Source organism: Passer montanus, unplaced genomic scaffold (assembly GCF_014805655.1).
Source record: "Passer montanus isolate IOZ18808 unplaced genomic scaffold, ASM1480565v1 scaffold29, whole genome shotgun sequence".
Taxonomy (NCBI): Eukaryota; Metazoa; Chordata; class Aves; order Passeriformes; family Passeridae; genus Passer; species Passer montanus.
The window spans coordinates 1,533,419-1,556,750 of record NW_024367596.1 but is presented as its reverse complement, the minus strand read 5'-3'; the positions used below and the strand labels follow the sequence as shown (position 1 = coordinate 1,556,750).

The following is a 23,332-nucleotide window of genomic DNA, read 5'->3' as shown; positions in this document are numbered from 1 at the left end:
TGTACCCTCATTTCCCAAGTGCCATTAATGATGGAATCCTCCAAGCTGTGCCAGGCCAGCGGCTGAGGAAGCCCAGGAGATGCAGAGCTCAGAGCCTGGGGCCACCTGGGAGCTCTGGGGTGACCCACGGGCACAGAATTCCCTGGGATCCTGTCCCAGGGCCGTGGGCTTGGCAGGAGTGACCCCCGGGAATGCTGTGCCCGGGAATTTCACTGCTCCTCCTGCATGCTGGGCACTCTCCTGGCAGGAATTCACCCTGCAGGGCCAAAGGTTGTGGTTTTGCCGTGCCGTGGTGAGGAGAAAAAGGGAATCAGTGCAATTAGGGACGGGAGGAGCTGAGCTAAAGCAGGTTAGAGCTGCCAGAGTTCTGTGGGGAAGCTGGGGAAGGGACCTTTAGTCCTTCCCTCTAAAACAAGGAGAACAGGAAAGCCACAGGGGGAATGGATTCCCTCTGCCAGCTGGGAATTTGGGAGGAAATCCTTCCCTGGGAGGGTGAGGAGGGGCTGGCGTGGAATTCAGAGCAGCTGTGGCTGCCCCTGGATCCCTGGCAGTGCCCAAGGCCAGGCTGGACACTGGGGCTGGAGCACCTGGGACAGGGGGAGGTGTCCCTGCCATGGGAACGAGGTGACATTTCCCTTCCAACCCAAACCATTCCTGATTTGGGGATGATTCCTGATTTTGGGATGGTTCCTGGGGCTGGGGAGGGCACCCAGCTCTGCTCTGGGTGACGTGGCCCCACAGGAATACCCTGGTTTATCCCGTGCCAGGACGTGGGTGACATCCAGGGCTCCCCCTCCTCCCAGGGGCAGCTGCTGCCCGTGCAGGACTGGCAGAGCCCGGGAGATCCCTCCTGCCCTGTGGCTTCTGTGGTAAAAATAAACCCTGCATTTGATGCAAATGCTGCAGAAAACGAAAGGGTTTCACTCAAACCTCATGAGCTGGGCACGGGGAGCTGCAGAGCTCAGGGCATTTCCCCAGCTGGAGCTGGCTGCGAGCAGAAATAAACCAGAAACACACCAAACACAAACATGCCACACAAAGAAACCCCAGCCTGGAGGGGAAATCCCTTTTCGCCCTATCCAGAGGTGCCTCCCATCCAGCTGTGGGGCTTTGTGGGAATCCCAAACCATTCCAGGTGGGCTGAGCTGCTGGGAGCAGCCCAGAAAGGGCTGCCCAGCCCTGGTCCCAGACTGTCCCTGGCCATGCACACAGGGCTGAGTCCCCTCCCCTCATTCCAGTTTTTTCCTATCTTTAAGATTGAAAAGAATTTTCAATCTTAATTTTCAATCAAACATTTTTTCTGTCTTTAAAATTTTCTATCTTTTAAATTTTTTTCTATAGTTATTATTGGGATTGAAGGTACTTGAGATTGTGTTTAGCCTCAGGTGTTCATTATTTTCATTTATGTTTCAGTCTTACAGGTAGTGAGTTCTGTAGCTCTTCACCAACAAGGTACAAAATGGTTAACAACCTTTTGTTGTAAGGTTTTCTAAGGTTAAACTATCTAATTAAGAAATGATACTTAAATTGGTTTTATTTTTAACTTAATAACTAATCATTTAAAGTCCGCAATGCAGATTTTTCTGTTTAATTACAAAATACTACTCAAACTTATGAAGAAGAAGGGAGAAGAAGGTGAAGAAGAAGGACTGGTTTCTGGTTTAAAACTTTTATTTTGTTTTATATAGATTATTATATTCTAAAACTTTAAACTTGAAGCTTTCTACTTTGTGACATTACACACTTTTAATTAACTACACACTTGTAATTCTAGTGTTATCATTCCATTTTGGGATCCTTCTCCTCAGCCTCAGGTCAGTGCAGTGTTCTCCTGGGGGTCAGAGTCTGTCATTTTGAGGGGATTATGGAATGGTTTGGGTTGGGAGGGACATTAAAATCATCTCATTCCATCCTGCCCATGGCAGGGACACCTTCCTCTGTCCCAAGCCCTGTCCAGCCTGGCCTTGGGCACTCCCAGGGGTGGGACAGCCACAGCTTCCCCTCTTTTCCATGCTCCCAGCCCATGGCGGTGCCTCTGTGTCCGGGCAGAGGCTGCTCAGCACACCCAGGAGCAGCAGGAGAGGAGGAGCCTAAAAAAGGGCAGAAAATCCCAAAAAGGGGGACCCAAACCACAGGGCTTCCCTGCCAGGAAGCAGCTGCCTCATAAAGCTCATCCCAGTTCCCAGGGGTGGAGGAATTCCCATCAGCAGGACCTTGCCTCAGGCAGGAGGAGCATTTGGGGCTTGTTCTTTATTTAAAGCAGCACTTCAGGCTCTCCAGGCACAGGTGGGTTCAGAGTGGGACTTAAAAATATTAAGGGATGTTGTGGATTGAGACCAGCTGGGAAACAATTTCCAGCCTGGCATCCTGTGGGAGAGGGTTTATGCTTTTTGGGAATCAAAAATCCACCTGCAGGAGGCTCCAAGTGGGACCAACAACCAGGAGCAAAACACAAAACCAAAAACCACGCCAGCTCCTTGTGTTTCAGAAATATCCTTTAATCCATCAATTCCAGCATTGCCAGCACCCACAGCACCCCTCGGAGCCAAGGAGAGCCAGAGCAGGATTTTCTCCTGGAAAAACCCAATTCCCCCAGGACAGGAGAGGAACACCAGCGGTGGGTGAGTGGGATAACAAATTCTCTCCAGCCAGCCAAAGGCACTTAGCAGGGGATGGGATTCCAGCCTTTCCAGGCTGCCCCATCCCTGGAGGGTGCCAGGGGAGCTGTGGGATTCCCCAGGAGCACCCTGGGGCTTCCTTGCTTTATTTTGGAATTTTTTCCCTTAAAGCTGAGAGCAAACTTTGTGTATTTGGGTTTTTTCATGTTTTAAGTGCAGCAGGGAAAGCAGCACCCCAATATTTCTCTCTATTTTCTGCATGCATTTAAAAATAAGGAAGAAAAGGGTTGACTTTTTCCTGGGCTGCAGGGGAGAGCTCCTAATCCTTCCAGTTGCTAAATCCTTATGAAATTAATCCATCCCTGCTCCCTAAATTAAACCAACGCCCATCCCAGCCCCCAAACCCCTCTGAGGGCTTCTTCCAACCTTGCCCTTTCTGCAAAAAAAAAAAGGGGGAAAAAAGTCATTTTCTAAAAGAAAAAAGTGCTTTAATAAAAGCCATTCCTGGCAGGGGATGAAATTTTAATGCAGCTGAGGCCTTTTGCAAACACCCTGAATAAGTCATCAGGCAGAGCCTTGGCTGGGATGGATTTGCCCCCAAGGAAATGAGAATTAAAAGGTAAAAAGCTGCTGGGAGCACCAGGCTGGGACTTAGGAAGGGTTGGCTGGGTTCTTCCAGCTTTAAATCCAATAAAAGAGGGATGGAGACAAATTTATTTTGTCCCAGTGTCCCCTCTCCTACAGTCAGCCTCCCCTGCAGGCAGAGTGAGGATTTCCATATTTAATCAGTTTAATTAGCTGCCCATTTTTTAACATAGATTATTCTTTTTATTTCTGAAATGTCATTAAAATGTTCAGCCCAGACAATGAAATATAAAAAGCCCACCTGGGGTGTGTGTCTGCTGCTTCCAACCATCACAAATTCAGGGCTCAGTGCTACAGAAGAATCCACGTGAAGCAGAATTAGGAACTTATAAATAAATAACTCTACAAAACCCCTCTCTCCTCTCAGTTCCGTGTGATCAGCAAGGCAAAAAAAAAGGTTTTTTACACATTTAGCTGGAAGATCCACCAGCAAATCCACCCCCTTGGCAACAAACAGACGTGTCATAGGAAACAATGGTGGTAATTTTTATTTTACAGCTTTATACAGAAAACTTCCAACTCTCTGCACCCACCGAGTGTTAATAGCACACCTAAAAATGAATGTCAGGTAGTCAACATTCCCCAAAATGTTGAGAACTGAGTAAAATGTACAGATTACTGAAAGCTACGACGTCACTACGAGGCAGGCATGGACTTTTTGTTGACTTGTATAGCACCGTCAAGAACAGGTTCTTTATTTCAAAACTACAGTGAGGAATAAAAAAGTAGTCAATGGTAAAATATCATCCAACCCAAAAAATCTCTAAACAACCAAAAATAAAGTTAAACTACCCTCTCTTCTCGCCCATGATTTATAATGTTATAAGTACTGTACAATTCTCTTTGTTTCTGTAATAATAATAATAATATTATTATTATTAAAATGCCTGATATTTAGTGGCACGAGTAAAAAAATTAAAATAAATTAAGAAGCAGAGGCCAATCACCAGACAGAAGCTTGGGACATGGTCAATGAGCAACACTGGAACTCCCTGGACAGGACAGAGGCAGGAGGAGGGATTCACTTGGCTGGCATCTTCTCTGCCAGGTGCTTCTGCTGGCTCTCGGCGTGCCTGGGGGCAGGAGGGGGCTGTTATTCCCTGCTCTCCAAGGAAAAGCTGGAAAACCCAACCCCCTGCTCCAGCACCCAGCTGGGAGTTGAGTTTTCACATGGAAAAAGACCAGGTTTTTCTGGATCTGGGTTTGGTTTGGGGCTCCTGGGGTTTTTCCCTCCCTTCCCACAGGGATGGGCAGAACTTTGACCCCCAAATGACAGAGGGGGTACCCTCAAAACCCCCCAGATAGCACATGGCACTGCCAGTGCCCCCAGCACCCCCAAAACTGCCATTTCTGGAAGTGCCAGGAGCTGCAGGGAGGAGGGTGAGGGTGGTGGTGACAGCCCTGGGCTGGGGCAGGAGCACTCCAAATGGGATGAACAGGCTCCAGCTCAGAGCATGAGCAGCCTCAAGGCAGCACCAACCTCCAGCACCTCATTCCCTGCTCCCATTTCTCCTTCCAACCCCTTCTCCACCCTCCTGTCCCCCTGCACCACCCCTGTGACCCAGAGCCACCGGAGTGTGGATGTCCCGGGCTGGGCTCGCCCCGGCCCCACTTACGAGATCTGCTACCGGCGACTTCTTCCTGTTCTGCTTCTCCACCTCCACCTGCATCTTGGCCATGGGCTTTGCCATAGCCAAGGCCATCTTGGCTTCAGCCTGGAGCTTCTTCTGCCTGCTGAGGAAATCCATGTCGTCCAGGGACTCCGACTCCTCCTCCGTCGTGTCTCTGTCCGAGTAGGACGAGCTCTGCTTGCTCTGGGGGAGCAAAGAAGCCACAGCAAAGTTTGACCTATTTTTGTGGTTTTTTTTTTTTTTTTCCTACAGAAACTGTGAAAGGCATGGGTTTATTTTTTATCTTTATCCACGAGATTATCTTTAAAAATCAGTGTGATTCCCAGCTAGGCCTCCTTGGCTTTACAGGGAAAAGAGGAGCCCAGCAGATCAGAAAGTGCTGAAAGGTTAAACTGGAGGGAAACACTTGGGGCTGTGGTGTTACACCCAAGAAGGATTGCTGGATAAGGAAAGGAAAGGAAAGGAAAGGAAAAGGGTTCACATGAAGGCATCAACTCTACAGCAGCAGGGGAGGTTTATTATCTGTCCCTCAGCATCTCACATTTACTGAGGGCTGGAAATGCTGGGGTCTGGGGCTCTGTTTGAACAGGATCAGCCTCTCAGGGATCCCCGTGGCTGTCCTGCTGCAGGCTGAGGTGCCAGACCCACCATGGGTGACAAGGGCGTGTCCAGGCTGGTCTCTGTCTTGCTGTCATCGCCGTCGCTGTCCTTGTCGCTGCCGCTGTCGTTGACAAAGCAGATCTGCAGGTTCATCCCGCTCTGTAGCCTGGGGGAGCACAGGCACAGGTGACACTGCTGTCCCCTGGGAGTGCCACCAGCTCAGCGGGGAGCTCAGTGTCACAGGGCTTCTACCACCATCTACTGATAAACTGCAGAATTACCCCACACTGCAGGGACTTTTCATTATTTTTTATGATATTTATTTCAGAATGTCATTATTATTTTTGATGATTCCGATTAAATAAAATCTATAAAATGCAATAAAATATATGGAATGTGTTACTATGAAAAACCCACAAAAATTATTTACAAATAAAGAATGAAAAATTACAGAGAAATGTATAAAGATAAAAATAGCATATATAATAATGCATATTATAAAATATTTTGTCAATGGTGTAAATTATTTATTTACTGTTTGTTTCCAAGACAGTCCTGTAACACGAGTTTATTCTGGTGTTTTCCAGACCCTCCCTGCTCCATTGGGATTGATTAACCCCACCCACATTCCCCTCCCCAGGAATGATTTTCTCTGGATGCAGGATCAGGGAATCCTGCAGGCTGAGAGGAGGGAAAAGCCCAGGTGAGAGATCCCAATCCATCCCCACCCACTGGAGATGCAGAACTCCCCAAATCCTGCTATTCCTCATTCCCAGAGTGCTGGGAGCTTGTATTGCTCCTCAGGAACAGAAAACTCCTATTTCCCTTTTATTTCTGTGGGGTTTATTGTTACCATTACCACAAAATAAACAGGATTAATAATTGTTTGTTAATGAACAAGTGAAGGTGGTGAGATCCTGGCAAGGAAGCTGTGGCTGCCCCTGGATCCCTGGAATTGTTCCAGGCAGGTTGGACAGGGTTTGGGATAGTGACAGTGTCCCTGCCCATGGACAGGGAATTGGATGAGCTTTAAGGTCCCTTCCAACCCCAGCATTCCATGATCCTACCCTGCAATTCCCTACAAAAACATGGGAATAACGTCCTGCAAATGTTCCTGCAGGTCCTGGAACAGGGAAGACTTTTCCTGGATTATAAATATTAACAAGCACCAAATCCTTCAGGCACAGCTGGCAATTTCTGGGGGCACAGCTGCCAAACCCTGATGAGCTGCATTAATTAGAGCCCTGCTCTAATTACCAGACAGCAGCTCCTGGTTCAGCTGTAACTACACACAGCAAAGCTGTTTTCCCTTTCAAATGATCCACAGCTCAATTTAATTGCACAACTGCACCTCTCCCCTGGAACAGCAGGATTCCTCCTGGGTTTCTGCCTCCCTAAGCCTCCTTTCTTCTCCCATTCCATGGCAACAGGTCGAGCTTCACTCCCAGTATGGGAGGTGTTTGATGCTTCCCCAGTGCTGTGGGCTCCAGCTGAACACAAAAAGGACTTTCTGGAGTGCATTTGATGCAAAAGCTTTAAAAATCCAAGGGAGGAATCCATGTGCAGCTCCAGGGATGGAGCCATGTCCGGAGCAGAGCTCGTGGATGTGGAGGGGAGGCAGGAAGCCACATTAAAGCTTATTTTGTCCATCCTCTGGTGCTTCCCGAGCATTAATCACTTTTCCAATCATTAATCACAATTCCAGAATCATGGAGGCTGGAATTCCCAAATGGAATGGTTTGGAAATTAGAATTCCCAAATGGTTTGGGTTGGAAGGAACCTTAAATCCCATCCAGCCCCAGCCCTGCCCTGGCAGGGACACCTCCCACTGCCCCAGGTGCTCCAGCCCCAGTGTCCAGCCTGGCCTTGGGCACTGCCAGGGATCCAGGGGCAGCCCCAGCTGCTCTGGGCACCCTGCTCCAAATCCTAAATAAAAACCCGAAGGAAACCTAACTCAGAAAACTTCACCTCATTCCCTTTATCCCCTCAACATCCAAATACCTTTCCACCCCCTGCTAAATGAGAATTTCCCCCCTCATTTACAAGAGTTCACACAACTTTCACACAACACATCTGGGTGTTCTAAGCACGGAAAATTCAGGGATTTGGTTGAAGGGCAGTGTGAGGGGTGGTCCCCACTGCAGAGATGTCCCCCTTCCCAGGCTGCCCTGGGGATCTGGGCTCTGCCTTACCGGGAGGACAGGCTGGGCTTGCCGCTCTTGCTGCAGCTGGTGTAGAGCCCGGGGCCATCGTCGAAGAAACTGCCCAGGGCCAACTTCTGCCTGATGGACTCGCGCTCATTCTTCTGGGCCTGCAGGGAGGACAGGGGTCAGCCTCTGGGGAGGGACACCGGGATCAGCAGCTGGGCAGGGACATGGGGATCAGGAGCTGGGGAGGGACACAGGGGATGAAGGTCTGGGAAGGGACAGGGGGGGATCAGCCCTGGGAGGGACACATGGAAGGATGAAGCTTTGAGAAGGGACATGCAGGGATGAAGCTCTGGGAAGGGACAGGAAAGGATGAGCTCTGGGAAGGACACATGGAAGCATGAAGATCTGGGACGGGAGAGGGAGGGATGAAACTCTGGGAGGGGCACATGGAAAGATGAAACTCTGGGAGGGGCACATGGAAAGATGAAGCTCTGGGAGGGGACAGGGAAGGATGAAGCTCTGGGAGGGACAAATGGAAAGATGAAGCTCTGGGAGGGACAAATGGAAAGATGAAGCTCTGGGAAGGGACAGGAAGGGATGAAGCTCTGGGAGGGGACAGGAAGGGATGAAGCTCTGGGAGGGACACATGGAAGGACGGAGATCTGGGAGGGGACAGGGAGGGATGAGCTCTGGCCAGGGCACAGGAAGGGGACGTGTCCCACCAGCCCCACCACCAAGCTCAGCACATCCAGCATCTCCCAAGCATTCCACACCTGGGTCAGCCACAGAGCACATCCCACTGGGAACGCCCAGTGCCATCTCTGTCCACATGGAACCAGCCTGGTCTGGGTTGGAAAGGACCTTAAAGGGCATCTGACTGCACCCCAAACTCACTGATAGATATTTCCTGGTACACTCCCCAATATCTGTACCTATATCCACACACAGCCACCTCCATCAGCATCTTCCTCTTCCCTGAGCAGCTTCCAACCTCACAAAAATCCCTCTCCTGACAGCGTGCTCAGGGGTGGATTTTGAACCACTGTCATCAAATTATCCCTGGGTTTAAAAATGTATTTTTATATAAAAATATAAACACAACAATATAAACACAACAATATAAATATAAATATAAATATAAATATAAATATAAATATAAATATAAATATAGGAGTTTTAAAATAGCAATCAACAAAATGATTTGCAATTAATCCCTGATCAATAACTGTGCAATCAATGCAAATCTCAGCTCCAGATTCAAAATCTCCCCCGGTGTCTGTCACTAACGCGTCACGTGCCAACACTGACAACAAATTCAGGAAGTTATTCATGGAAGGAACACTTGGAAAGCCTCAAACATTTAATTACAAAATAACACTTAATACCCAATCCAGAAAACACAACAAAAAGAAATAGAGCAGGCAAGGCTGGGCTGCTTCCTGGGGTTAATTCAAGGAATTGTGCTTCCCATATCCCACCTCAGGAAAAATAAAGCACTTTTTGTACAAGGAAGTGTGACAAAATGCAAATTATTCACCTAAAATAACAAATGATTTAATTCCAGCTCCAGTGCTGATTATACACATTATTACCCTGCCCATTAAATTGTCAATCCCTTACCAAAATAATTCATTTATAACCTAACTCCTTTTATTTCAAATCCTTAAAATAATAAAAATAAACCCCACGACACCGAGTGGCACTGAGTTTTTGGGCTGAGCTCCAGGTTTCTGAAGTTTTACCCAGACCATTGTGTTTTTAGGTTTCAATAATCAATACCTCAATCACATGGAGACAGATTTAGGATTAAAAATAGCCTGCCCTGCTGGGGAGGGCAGCACAGGGGAAAAAAATAAGGAGAAATGAGTGAAAATAATTTTTTAATGCACTGGAAGCAGAAGGAGGGAGGTTGGTGCCAGCTCCTCGTGCTGCCCATCTCAGGGTGCCCTTCCCTGTGCCACTGCACCAATATTCCACCCAGCCCTGGAAATTTCCCCTTTCCCAGCTCAGAGGATCCTCTCCCACATCTTCCCATCTAAATTTGATTTTCCTTGTGCTCCAGCTGAAATCCAGCCCCCAGAGCATCCCCACCTCCTCCGTGGGCTCCCAAAGCTGCTCCTTTCCCACTAAAATCCAGGCAGGATTGGACGTTTCTCCTCCTTTCTGTCTCTCCAGATCTGTTTTAATTTTGCTCTTTCCCACCGCTCCCAGGCTGACAGCTGTACATTTAATCAACATGCAGTTTGTTTTCTCCACCAGGTCATTAATGAGGATTCTCAGTAACTCTGCTCCCAGGACTGAGCTGGGAATATCCCATTTTCCAAGGCAGGCTAACGACCATAAAGAAATCCAGAGTCCTGTTTGTTATTATAAAATGGGGAGCAGTTAGTAAGGAATAAAATATACCTGAGGGAACTGGACTTTAGGCTTTGGATGAATTACCTGACAGCTGCACTCAAAATCCAGAGATGGGTATGAAAAAACATAAATGGAGAAGGGAAACAGCAAGGTGGGTTTTGACAATGAAATATTCTGACTTGGTATAGAAGGAATAATGGGTCAAATCCTCAAAATGCAAAGGTAACTCCAAGGAAAACATAACCCCGTGGTACCTAAATGTGTATTTTGGCACTGACCCAAAAAATAAAAGTATTTGTGCTCTGTGCAGAGCTGAGCACAATTCGGTTCTCACAATGATTTTAAACAAAAAGCTGCTTTTGATTTTTAAGGGGAAAACAGAACAATCTGGGGCGGATGTTTTCCTTCTTCCCCTCGACCTTCCCTTCGGAAGGGCAGCAAAGCCTGTGCTGGAGCCTGGACTGGGAACACAGCTCAGCCTGGCTGGGGCTGCTCCAGGGAAAGGGCACGTGTCCCACAGTCCTGGAATCCTGGTTTGGGGTGGAAGGGACCTCAGAGCTCACCCCATCCATGGCAGGGACACTGCCACTGTCCCAGGGACACCTCCCACTGCCCCAGGTGCTCCAAGCCCATCCAGCCTGGCCTTGGGCACTGCCAGGGATCCAGGGGCAGCCCCAGCTGCTCTGGCAATCCCAGCCCAGCCAGGAATTCCCAATTCCCAATCTCCCATCCATCCCTGCCCTCTGGCAGTGGAGCCATTCCCTGTGTCCTGTCCCTCCATCCTTGTCCCCAGTCCCTCTGCAGCTCTCCTGGAGCCCCTTCAGGCCCCGGCAGGGCTCTGAGCTCTCCCTGGAGAGGTGAACATTCTCCTCTCCAGGGGAACATTCCCAGCTCTCCCAGCCTGGCTCCAGAGGGGACAAGCCCTGCAGCAGCTCCGTTCTGGCCTCTCTCCAGCAGCTCCACATCCTGCCCTGGCAGGATCCCATCCCCACCCTGCCCTGCCCACTGCCAGCCCTGCAGGACAGGGGAGCAGAGGGGGGAATCCCTTCACACCCATCCTCCAGCTCCAAACCCTTCAGGAGCACTGGGACACTTCAGGAGCACTGGGACACCAGCAGGAGCACTGGGACACTTCAGGAGCACTGGGACACCAGCAGGAGCACTGGGACACTTCAGGAGCACTGGGACACCAGCAGGAGCACTGGGACACTTCAGGAGCACTGGGACACCAGCAGGAGCACTGGGACACTTCAGGAGCACTGGGACACCAGCAGGAGCACTGGGACACTTCAGGAGCACTGGGACACCGGCAGGAGCACTGGTACACCCAGCAGGAGCACTGGGACACTCGGCCAGGCCACCAGGGCTATTTTTGCCAGGCTCTGTCATTCCCAGCCCGGACCAGGACTATATTTAAAGTCCCAGAGCCACAGGCAGCGCCTCGTTTTATCTCTGCACTGCACAAGGGCTATTCTGGGCTTTACAAACAACCTAGGGGCACAGAAAATGTTTTTAAATGGTTTTATCTCCTTTTTTCTTCCCGGGGTAAACGCAAACCCAAGTCAAAACTTTTTGAGCCACGTCACAAAATGCCTTAAAACCCCGGGGGTTCCCAGGTAGGAGAAGGCCTTTGGAAGCTTCCCCTGCTGTTTTATCAGCAGCAGATACGGAGAGAAGGAAGGAGGGAGGTTTGCCCTGTGCAAACCGTGGATCCTCCCTGCTCCAGCCCCCCAATCCCACCGGCCTGGCGGGGTCCGGGCAGCATTCCCGCAGCATTCCCGCAGCATTCCCGCAGCATTCCCGCAGCATTCCCGCCCGGTGGCGCGCACAAAGGCTCCTTTCTGTCCCCTTCTTTTTGTCCCTTTACCTTTTTATAGCTGGCCTCGGCGGGCGGCGGGGCCGCTTTCCTGATGATGTCACCCATGCCATCGCGCCGCTCCCGGCTCATCGCCGCCGCTCCCGGCGCATCGCACCGCGCCCGGCCCCGCGGGATGCGCTCCCGCACCTCCCGCTCCCTCCTGCCCCGCAGCACCTGGCTCTTCCCAAATAAAGGCAGGGAGCGCCAGCGAGAGGAGCTGGGAATCCGCGTCCTTCTGCAGGCACTGCCCGCGGCGGATAAAAATAACCCCGAGCTCCAGCGGCTCCGCAAGGGCAGGAAAAATGCCGGTGTCTGATGTCAAAGTGCCAGCCTGGCCCGGAGCGAGGGGCTTCCTCCTGCCTTCCCGGGGAAGTTATCCCAGGGAATTCCCAGGATCCACATCCCACAGATGGGAACCAGCAGCTGGAATTTTTACTCCACGCAAAACCCACCGGCAAGGACCCCACGGAGCTGTTCCCTGGCTAATTCGGCTTTTCCAGGCACAACAATTCCTAAATTTCTTGGAATTAAGCAACAGAGGCACCCGGCCTAACCCTGCCCCCCATCCTGTGGAGAGCCTGGGGATCCCCCAAAATTCCATCCCTGGCTCCTGGGGGGCTCACACAACACAAACCTGGAGCTTCCAGCTCCTGCCTCCAGCATTCCTGCCTGGAGATCCCGAGGGCACCCCCGACCCCCTGGCACACAAATCCCCTCTGTCCCTGCTGAGATCCCGTCCTGCTGGAAGGGTTTGTCTGGATCAGCTGCAGGGAGAGCAGAGCTCATGCTCAGGACAGGAATTCCCAAAAGGAATCCACAGGAAAATGGAATTATGCCCCAGCTGCTCCCCAAAACCTGGCGCAGCAGCAAGAAAAATTCTGATTTTTAGTGCAGCACAATTATAGATAATTTTAATTGCCCTGTGATGTTTAATGAGATATCCAAGCCATGCTGATATCATTCCAGCCCAAATGCAAATTCCAGGTAAATTCCCAGCTCTAACAACACCCAAGTGATGCACCCCAGCATGAACCCACTCCGAATTTTCAGGGCCAAACCAGCAATAACAAATGTTTAATTCCATCCTTGTCCCTCGATGGTGCTTTGCAACTGTAATTCCCAGATGAAACAAAGTGGTTCTCTGGATATTTCCCCATTTTCAGTTTCCCTCCGCCGCTGACTCATTGTGTCCTTTCCTGCTGCTGCTCAATCCACTTCCTCTCCCGGCTGAGGGCTCCTGACACAACAAACCCCAAATAAACACAGCAGGCACAGCCCCAGGGGGAGGGTGTGTGGCCGGGAGCAGGGCTGAGCTGGGATTTGGGATTTGTCACCTGCTGGCGTGTCCCTGTCCTCCCCCATCGGGGATGTCTCCGTGTCCCCTCCTGGCTCAGCCCGCTCCTGCTGTGCCCACCCCTGCAAAGTGACCCCAGAGCCACCCCAAGGGAGGAAGTGACACAACCCTAAAAATAGAAATAGGAATAAATACACTCCAGCCTTGTCAGCCGCAGCTTTTAGGATGTTTTATCCCCAATCCCAGCTTCCAGCTCACCTCTGCCCTGCCCTCCAGAGCTCTGCACAGGGACTCTCCCTGAGCTGATCCCACAGAACTGATCCCACAGAGCTGATCCCACAAAACTGACCCCACAGAGCTGATCCCACAGAGCTGATCCCACAAAACTGACCCCACAGAGCTGATCCCACAGAGCTGATCCCACAAAACTGACCCCACAGAGCTGATCCCACAGAGCTGATCCCACAAAACTGACCCCACAGAGCTGATCCCACAGAGCTGATCCCACAAAACTGACCCCACAGAGCTGATCCCACAGAGCTGATCCCACAAAACTGACCCCACAGAGCTGATCCCACAGAGCTGATCCCACAAAACTGACCCCACAGAGCTGATCCCACAGAGCTGATCCCACAAAACTGACCCCACAGAGCTGATCCCACAGAGCTGATCCCACAAAACTGACCCCACAGAGCTGATCCCACAGAGCTGATCCCACAAAACTGACCCCACAGAGCTGATCCCACAGAGCTGATCCCACAAAACTGACCCCACAGAGCTGATCCCACAGAGCTGATCCCACAAAACTGACCCCACAGAGCTGATCCCACAGAGCTGATCCCACAAAACTGACCCCACAGAGCTGATCCCACTCTCCAGGGTCAAACCCCACACCCAGGAGCTGTTCCAGGCCACAGGAGAAGCCCCAAACCCGGCCAAGCAGCGAGCTGGGAGCCCCTGGAGCCATGAGGGGACACATTTGGGGCCCTCCTCAGTGCCAGCACCCCGGGATGGGCACCTCCCTGCTGGAAAAAGCTGATTTATTTATTTCTGGGCTATCAAAAATGAATTCAGGGATTCTCTCAGCACAGGGACCAAACCCTTCGGTGTTCAGCCCCCTCCCCATGGGCTGAACCCACAGCCACCATTGTCCCTCTGCTTGGAACACCCCAAAAAGGGCTCCACGTGCCCCAGGAATGCAGATCCCTCTCCTCTGGAGGGGGAAGAGCCTGATTTCCCTTTTCCAGCAGTAAGGGAAAGCTCAGAGCAGCAAACTCTGGAGCAGGTCGGGTTCTGGGGATGGGAGCACACGGAGCCAGGAACACCAGGATGGGCTGGAAGGGTGGAAATCACCCCTGAGAGAGGCAGGAAATGGGGCACAGCGAGTGTGGGGTGCTTGGAACACGCCTCCGTGGCTCCAGGACAAGAAGGCAGCAGAATTCCCCTTTCCTGAGCATGAAAGCATGGCTGGAGCCAGTGAAATCCCCCTCAGGGCTGGGGTGTGCTCCGGAGGGGCAGGAATTCCCCCTTCCTGCTGGGAGCAGCTCCCAAACACCCCGGATGCCAGGGGAGGAGAGGGAGCCCTGAATTCCCAGCAGAGTTCAAGGACAGCTCCCCAAGCTGCCAAAACCATGGGCATGGAGCACTCGGGGATTGAGGCAAATTCCAGGGTCTTGGATGCCAGGGGAGGAGAGGAATTCCCAGCAGAGTTCAAGGACAGCTCCCCAAGCTGCCAAAACCATGGGCATGGAGCACTCGGGGATTGAGGCAAATTCCAGGGTCTTGGAATGTCACGTTGCCAGAACTATCAGGGAGAGATTCTTCACAAGAGCATGGGGTGACAGAACCAGGGGAAACGGTTCTAAACTGGAAGAGGGCAGGGATGGATGGGATATTGGGAAGGAATTCCTCCCTGGGAGGGTGGGGAGGCCCTGGAATGGATTCCCGGAGCAGCGGGGGCTGCCCCTGGATGCCTGGCAGTGCCCAGGGCCAGGCTGGACAGGGCTTGGAGCAGCCTGGGGCAGTGGGAGCTGTCCCTGCCCATGGGAGGGGTTTTAAGGCCCCTTCCAATCCAAATTATTCTGCCATTCTGTGATTCCATGCCACAAACCCTCGATTTTATTGCGAGGTTCATTGGAGTAAAGCTCTCCCACCAGTCCCTTCCCAGCACCAGGCTCTTGCAAGTTTATCAAATTCAGGGATGAGCTGACGCCAAGGCCTCCCTCTGGTGATGCTTCCCTGAGCCTCAGCACACTCCTGGTGCTTTTCCAGCACTTGGCAGAGCCTTTTTTGGGATTTTTGTCTGAAGGAGGCCCCAGGGCTCCCTGACAAAGGCTCTGTTTTATTGTCACCCCTGTGGGACGTGGGGCAGGGCCACGGAGCCTGCCCAGCTGTGCCACCTGGAGCGGTCTCCATGGGAAGGGGCCAGGCCAGCAGCTCTCCTGCTTCTCCACACTGGATTTCCATGGAATTTGAGGCTTTCCCCAAGGCCTGCCCCTTGGAGTTTTATTTTGCCACTCACTTTAAGGAAAAGGATGATGCCAGCTGATTTTGGAGCCTCCAAACCCCTCCTGAGATCAAACCTCATGAAGCGTCCAATTATTTTGTGAATTTTATGGAATAATTCCTGCGTTCTCTGGGATCCTGGGAGGGGTGGGGGGCATCCAGCCCTGCCTGGTTCATCCCTGGCACTTCCAGCCTGATCCAAAGTGGCACCAGCACCTTCCCAGAGCACAGGAGCACCAGCACCTCCCTTTGCCAACAGATCCCTCCCAAAACCAGCCAAAACAGCCAATCCCAACGCCTGGACACATCCCTGAAAAACCCAGCAGGCTCCAGCACTGCACCACCTCAGAGGTGAGCTCCAAGCCAATAAAACCTCTTTTCTCCTCAGATCTCTTTTTCTTTTTAGTTTTCCTCGCACGTGTGGAGCCTGGAACCATCTCCCGAGCTCTGGTGCCAGCAGATAGCTCAGCCCTGCCTGGTGCCAGAACACGGAGCCAAATCCTGTTCCCAGGGGCAACTGGGAGGCTGCTGCCTCAGCCACGGGCACTGGGCACCCCTGAATTCTCTGCTTTTAATCAGAAATTCAAAAATCCGTGATGTAGACACATCACCCGCTTGTACAGCGATGGTATAAAAATGGATTAAGCCAGGAGGAGGCTGAGGAGCCCAGCACTGCTCCGTGGAGCTGTCAGGCCCTGCTGAAAATGCAGATTTACAAAGCAAACCCAAGGCCTGGCTGAGGCTGAGGGCCAGTAAAGCCCAGCTGAACCACGCAGCAGAATAAAACCTTTATTTCTGGGCTGAAGCCTGGATTTGCACGCTGGATTTTTATTCCATGTGGGCTCAGGGGCTCACAAAACATCACTCAGCCAAGCTTTTCCTGGTCAGACTGCAGGAGGAACTGTGGAGCCCTAAATAAAATGTTTGATATAGGGAAATAAACTGGAATAAATAAGAAAAGAGGAATAATTAAGAGAGAAACCCACGGCAGAGAGAGTGGCAGCCTCCAGCCTGGTTCCAGGATGCATCCATGGAAAAGGTGGCAGATGCTGGAACCCCCAGAGCATGGAAGAGCCACCCTAAAGTCCAGAAATTCACCTGACAGCCACATCCAAACCCCAGGAGAGCCCAGGGCCACCTGCACTGCAGCTCATCCCTAGGGGAATCAGGGATTTCAGGAATATTCTCCTTTTCCTCAGCACCTGCCCCATCCCAGCTCCCTCCCTGCCATGGATTTGCTGGCCCAGCCATGACCTGGGCACGTCAAGAGTTTTTCTGCTGGAATTCTCCAAAACAAACCCATTTTGAAGTTTTCCCAAGAGCCGACTTGTTCCTCTCTTTGATTTATTTTCAGTTCCTTTAACAGCTCCAAAAAAAAGGGGTGTGGGGAAGGAGCAGAGCAGAGGAAACACTGCCACCCCCCCCTCCCCCGGGCATCCCCCAAAATCCCATCGCTGCTGCCTTCCAGCGTGATCCCAAATCCCGGGATTGGCGTCCACAAAGGGATTAAAGCTCGGCCGTGGGTTAATGGGGTTGGGAGGGGCTGCGCTTGCTCTTCATCTCTGCAGCACCCCAGGAGGGTTTGGAAACACACTTCAGTTGAGAAGATGCTTCCCTGGATTTTTTTTCCCTAGGATTCGGGTGGTTTCTGGCTGGTTTCCCTCTAATGTTTCTGGGTTTGGAGGAGAGGAACCGATCCATAAAGGAGCAGGGGATGGGAGCAGGGGAAGGCGGCAGCGTGGCGCAGTAACACCCAGGGATTTTGGCCGGGCCCGTGCCGCAGCTCGGCATCATCATCACCATCATCATCATCACCATCATCATCCCACCCCCCGGAGCCCTTCCAGCCGGGAAACAATGCCCAACCTTTAACCCGTGCGTTCCTGAGTATGCTGGGAAAACATCCGCTGCTCCCAAACAATGGCACCATTTATCCCGGCTGTCCAGAGCAACAGGCTCGGAGCTGCAGGGAAATCAAAAGGCTGGGGGAAAAAAAAAACCGAAAAAAACCCCAGGATATTCTTTCCAAAGAGGTTAAAAATAGAAATTCACTTCCAGAATTGCTAGACTGAAAATATTCCGTGAAAAATCATTTCAGCTCCTCTCTGTTTCGTATATTTTCCCTTGGTGAGATATTTTGCATCTGAGATATTTGGTTGGAAAACACGGCCTGAAGTTGGAGTGAAACACGGGAATGGAGGAAAAACAAGGAAGGGGCGCTGGCCTGGGCAAGGCCCTGCTTGCTGAGGGTCCGGCTCTGGGATGTTTGGGAATGGGGGGTTTTCCAAAACACCCTCAGGGCACGTAGGCAAAGGCATTCCTCAGCATCGCCGTGCCAGGGGGACAGGTGTTGGTGCATTCAACAATCCCCGGTGCCATCGAGCCCCTAAATGTGTCACCGAGTCCCTAAATGAGCCATCGAGCCCCTAATTGAGCCATCGAGCCCCTAATTGAGCCATCGAGCCCCTAAATGTGCCATCGAGCCCCTAAATGTGCCATCGAGTCCCTGAATGAGCCATCGAGCCCCTGAATGTGTCATCGAGCCCCTAAATGAGCCATCGAGCCCCTAATTGAGCTATCGAGCCCCTAATCGAGCTGTTGAGCCCCTAATTGAGACATGGAGCCCCTAAATGTGTCATCGAGCCCCTAACTGAGCCACGAAGTCCCCAGAGAGCTGCTCCCCGTGCAGGTGCACCCACAGCACCCATCCTCTCACCGCTCCTCTCTCCAGAGGGAAACGAAGCCCCAAGCGCAGCCCAGCTCCCAAATCCCCCAGTGGAAGAACCCCGACGTTCCCCAAGGGCGGGGACCCCCAGGGCCGGGCGGCGCGCTCACAAACCCGGCCGGGAGCAGCCCGCAGCCTCTGAATCACCGCCCCGCGCTCCAGAAACGTGGGAAGCGCAGGAAATGCTCTGGAAAAGACATCCCTGCGCTGCGGCAGCTCCGGGACTGCCATCCCGCGGCTCCCCCGCTCCCAGGGAGCGGTTTGATCCCGGCAGGAAGGCAGTGGGATGCAGGCAGAGGGATGCGGGCATCCCCGGCCCCGCTGTGCCCCCGAACATCGCATGGCGAGCACAAAAGCCCAGGGGCTGCTCTGCCTGCCGAGCCCGGGGTGCTCGGAGCGAGCCCCGGGGTGCTCGATGCGAACCCCGAGATGTTCGGAGCGAACCCCAGGGTGCTCGGAGCGAACCCCGGGATGCTCGGAGGGAACCCCGGGATGCTGGGAGCGAACCCCGGGATGCTGGGAGCGAACCCCGCGGTGCTCGGTCCGAAGCCGAAGCGGCGGCCCCGCGCTGCCGCAGCCCCGGCGGCGGCACAGAGCGGGGCTGGCTCCGGCCGGGGGTGGCCCGGGGCTGTGCGGAGCTGCCCGGGGCTGGGGGCCAGGCCGCGCTCCCCCTCACCTGGTAGGAGCAGTTTTCCTGGTGAACCATCTCGGTGCATCATCCGCCGCTGCCGCCCCGCCGGCAGCGCCCGCAGCCGCCGCGGCCCCGGCGGGGGAGGAGGAGGAGGCTGGGGAGGAGGAGGATGGGGAGAAGGCAGCAGCAGCAGCAGCAGGAGGAGGAGGCAGCCCGGGAAGATGGATGCGGCCGCGCTGCTCCGCCTGCGCAGCGGCGGCCCCGGGAGCGCGGGGGGGCCGGGCCGGGGCCGCCTCCGCCCGCTCCGCGCCGGGCTCCGGGCGGGGCCGTGCTCCCCTCCAGCAGGGGGAAAAAATCCCTCAAAGCCCTTCTGGACACAGGGAGGCTCCCCCGGGCCCGGCGGTGCGGCTGCAGCTCCGATCCCCCCGAGCCCCCGGGACCCGCCCGGCGGGGGATGGAGCGCGGCCCCGGGGAGCCCCAGAGCAGCCGGCCCTGAAAGAGCAGCTCCAGACACCTTGCTTGTGCCTGCTGCCTCGGAAATCCCGCGCGGGAATTGCCGGGAGAGGCTGTGCCCTACATTCCCGGTTATTTTTACCTCCCGCAGGCGGCAGGGAGGGAGCGGAGCTCGGCCCCAGCGCCCACCCGGCCCCGGAGGTTCGGGGCAGGGAAAGCCAGGGGACACGGGGGAAGGGCAGGATGGGCTTCAGGGAACATTCCTGCACCCAAGGGTGGGTTAAGCACGGGAAGGGGCTGCCCAGGGCATTGGAGGAGTCCCATCCCTGGAAAGGTTCAAAAAATGAGTGGATGGGAATGAGCCTGAACCACTTGGGAACGTGGCTCAGCGAGCACTGGGTGATCTCGGGGGTCTTTTCCAACCCCAACCCCAACCCCAACAGCCTCATTTGCAGAGTCTGGCTCTTGGCTGGAGGGTGAGGACACACCCCAAATGTCATTTTCATCTTTTTTTGGTCTGGACACAGCTCATGCAAGGGGCACTCAAACACCCAGAGAGCGACGATGGGGTCACAGGCTGGGCTCCCACCACGGCCCGGGCACTCCCAGCCAGGCAGGGAACAGCAGAAATCCCATCCTTCCCTCCTTCCCAAGCAGGGATTCATCCTGCTCCTAGGCCCAGCTGCTCAGGGATTCACATGACTAAATCCAGGAACACTTGCTCAGGGCAGCTCGGATTTGATTCCCCCACACCAGATGTGCCTCTAGAAAAAAAAAAAGCCTTTGTGGGATCATCACCCTGCCCCAGCTCTCCCAGCTTCCCACCAGCACAGACAGGCTGGAGCAGCTGTGGGAGGATGGATGGAGAATCCCTGGAGTCCCTGTGCAGCTGGGGCACGGATGGAGACAGCCCCCAGACCCTCCTCCCCCAGACCTCTCTCCCCTGCAGCAGCAGAGCTTAAAAAAAATAAATAAAGACACTTCATTTAAAAAGAAAAAAATTAATATATTCTGCATGAATTTTTAAGAGAGCATGAAGTCATCCTTGGTTTTTCCTGGATCTGCAGAGAATCCCATTCATGCAGACATCAAAATAAAAATCCATCCAAATAAACCATCCCCACTCTGCAATTTGCTGCATAACCTTGGCTTTGTTTGGAAAAGGATCTGTGGCAAGCTAAAAGTGGCTCCATGTATTACATCAACTCAAATTCCATTTATTCTGTGCATCACAAGGAAAACTCCCAATCCCTCCCCTCAATGGTACCACACAGATTCATTTTCAGTGGGACAATTTCTAAAGCTGGATGAGAAGTGCTCAAAAGGGAATTTTGAGGAGCTGATGGTGAGTCTGAGCCCAGCAAGGATTCACTGCTGGGAACGGAGAAGGTCCAGCAGTGACCCAAAGCTTGGTGCCACCCTCCCCATTCCCAGGGCTGGAATGGATCCCCCAGGAATAAAAAAAAATGTAGAAAAATAATCCCAGAGAGAGCCAGGTTCACCTGCTGCAGCACCTGCTCCCAGGCAGGCTCTGCCCAAGGACATGGAGCCAGCCACGGAGGTGGGAAAGGCCGGGAATTATCCCTGACTCTGGGTTTGTTCCAGAGGTGGGAAAGGCCTGGAAGGAGGTGGGAAAGGCCAGGAATTATCCCTGACTCTGGGTTTGCTCCAGAGGTGGGAAAGGCCTGGAAGGAGGTGGGAAAGGCCAGGAATTATCCCTGACTCTGGGCTTGCTCCAGAGGTGGGAAAGGCCTGGAAGGAGGTGGGAAAGGCCAGGAATTATCCCTGACTCTGTATTTCCTCCAGAGGTGGGAAAGGCCAGGAAGGAGGTGGGAAAGGCCAGGAATTATCCCTGACTCTGGGCTTGCTCCCCTGCTCCAGCCCCATCGGCACTGCCCGGCAGGAAGGAAGGAGTGGGCAGGCAGGTAACGATTAAAGCTGAGAGGATTAAATGAGGGAAAGGCTCCTGGCAGCTTTCCAGCTGGGTCAGCCGGAGGCAGCGATGCCTTTGGATGAGGATGAGCACGGGCTGCTGCTTCCCACAGAGCCACAATCCAGGGACAGCTCCTGGGACCCCCACCCGCCCCTTTCACTGGGAAAACAAACCCAGGGGTGCCTGCCCTGCCTGGTCTGCATTTCCTAACGAGGCACCCCTAATTTAAGGTGTCAGATAGCACTTGGGAGGTGATCCAGACAAGTTTTCCCAAAGCTTTCCCCAAACCAGCTGTGGATTGGGAATGTGTGGCCCGGGAATCCCTGGAGAGCATCCCCAGAGGGGCTGAGGTGTGAAACCCTGCCCTCCAAACCAGGGCTGGGCTCCCAGTCCAGGGGGATTGGGAAGGTGCTGCTCCGGGCAGGGCGTGCCCTGCAGGTGAGGGGGGCACCAGGAGTGAGCCAGGCCTGATTCCTGCATGCCCACGGGGCCTCAGGACACGGGAATTCAATCCATGGCACAGGCAGCACATCCCTGCCCTCAGACACGCAGGGAGAGAAACCTCAGCTTCAGCAGACACTCAAATTGTGCCGGTGAGACAGTGGAATTGCCTTAATTATTCCTCTGCAGGAGGAAATTATAGAGGAAATATTAGAAATTATAGAAAAATATTAGAAAAATAAAAATTATTTTCCTCTACAGAAGGAGGAAACATCTGGTATCCCCAATTCTGGGAGGAAAGAGAGAATTTCTCCTTTTGGGCTTGTATTTTTAGGGTTTTTTTTTTCTATTCTTTGCCTTGTCCCAGGGAATTCCCAGGCTTTCTGCTTTCCTGGCTGCCCCAGCTCCAAGGAAATCATTAACAGGGCGGAGGGAGGAGCACGGGGAGGTTATCGGCTCTCCCATCCCCATTCCCCCTGGGAAAACGCTCCTTCAAAGGGATAAAGGCGGCCAGGGAGGCGATCCCTCCCATTCCCGGTGCCGAGCCGTGGGAAGGAGGGAGGGAGGGAGGGAGGGAGGGAAGGATGCCGGGTTATTACTCACAGCAAAGCCACATCCAGCCCTTTTCCCGGCGTTTTTGGCATTTCCCACGTTTATTTTTACACACTCGAGTCGTGCTCTGATCCCCCCCAGCCACAAGGGCTTCACCCACAAACCTTTGGAATGGGAAGGGAAAGAAGCAGGAGCAGCAGCAAGGCAGCCCAGACACGGAATTCCTGCTGGACACACCAGGAATGTTTTCCTGCCCACAGGCATACCCACAGGGCCTTATCAGGTGGGAAGGTTTATTTTCCAGGCTGGTGTTGGCCAACCCACCCCGCTGATACAAAAGCCAGGCTCAATAAGTGATTTTTTAATTTTTTTTTTTCAAATCCTAAAATAAATACGCAGCTGGAGCGTGGAGCAGGTGAAAATCAGGGAGGAGTTCAAGAGCTGGGAATGTTTAATCTCAGATTTTAGAGAATTGCAGGATCCAGGAATGGCTTGGGTGGGAAGGAATTTAAAGCCCATCCAGCCCCACCCCTGCCATGGGCAGGGAAACCTTCCCCTGTCCCAGTGCCCAGTGCCTTGGGCACTGCCAGGGATCCAGGGGCATCCTTGGGAAAACCCATTTCCCCTCCCAGCCAGGAATTCCTTCCTGATATCCCACCTAACCCTGGCAGTGGAGCCATTCCCTGGCTCCTGTCCCTCCATCCTTGTCCCCAGTCCCTCTGCAGCTCTCCTGGAGCCCCTTCAGGCCCTGGCAGGGCTCTGAGCTCTCCTGGATCCTTCTCCTCTCCAGGGGAACATTCCCAGCTCTCCCAGCCCGGCTCCAGAGGGGCTCCAGCCCATGGGACCCTCTGGGATGATGATCCTCAGGGAAAACACCCATCAGAAGGAGGGACAGGGACCCAGCCCCCAGCACTCCAGGATGCTCCTGCTGGCTCCCA

General features: G+C 53.2%; 1 protein-coding gene across 1 annotated transcript in view; it reads right to left on the bottom strand.

Annotated features, from left to right (window-relative positions):
- Positions 1-4,738: 4,738 nt before the first annotated feature.
- Positions 4,739-23,332, bottom strand: part of LOC120504345 (schwannomin-interacting protein 1-like) — a 34,555-nt gene continuing 15,961 nt past the window's right edge. The window contains exons 3-5 of the mRNA XM_039713758.1: positions 7,687-7,805; positions 5,543-5,660; positions 4,739-5,077 (exon numbers count right to left, since the gene is read on the bottom strand). Of these exons, the coding sequence (XP_039569692.1) occupies positions 4,754-5,077; positions 5,543-5,660; positions 7,687-7,805 (561 nt within the window). The 3' untranslated portion in view covers positions 4,739-4,753. The remainder of the gene's footprint in view (positions 5,078-5,542; positions 5,661-7,686; positions 7,806-23,332) is intronic.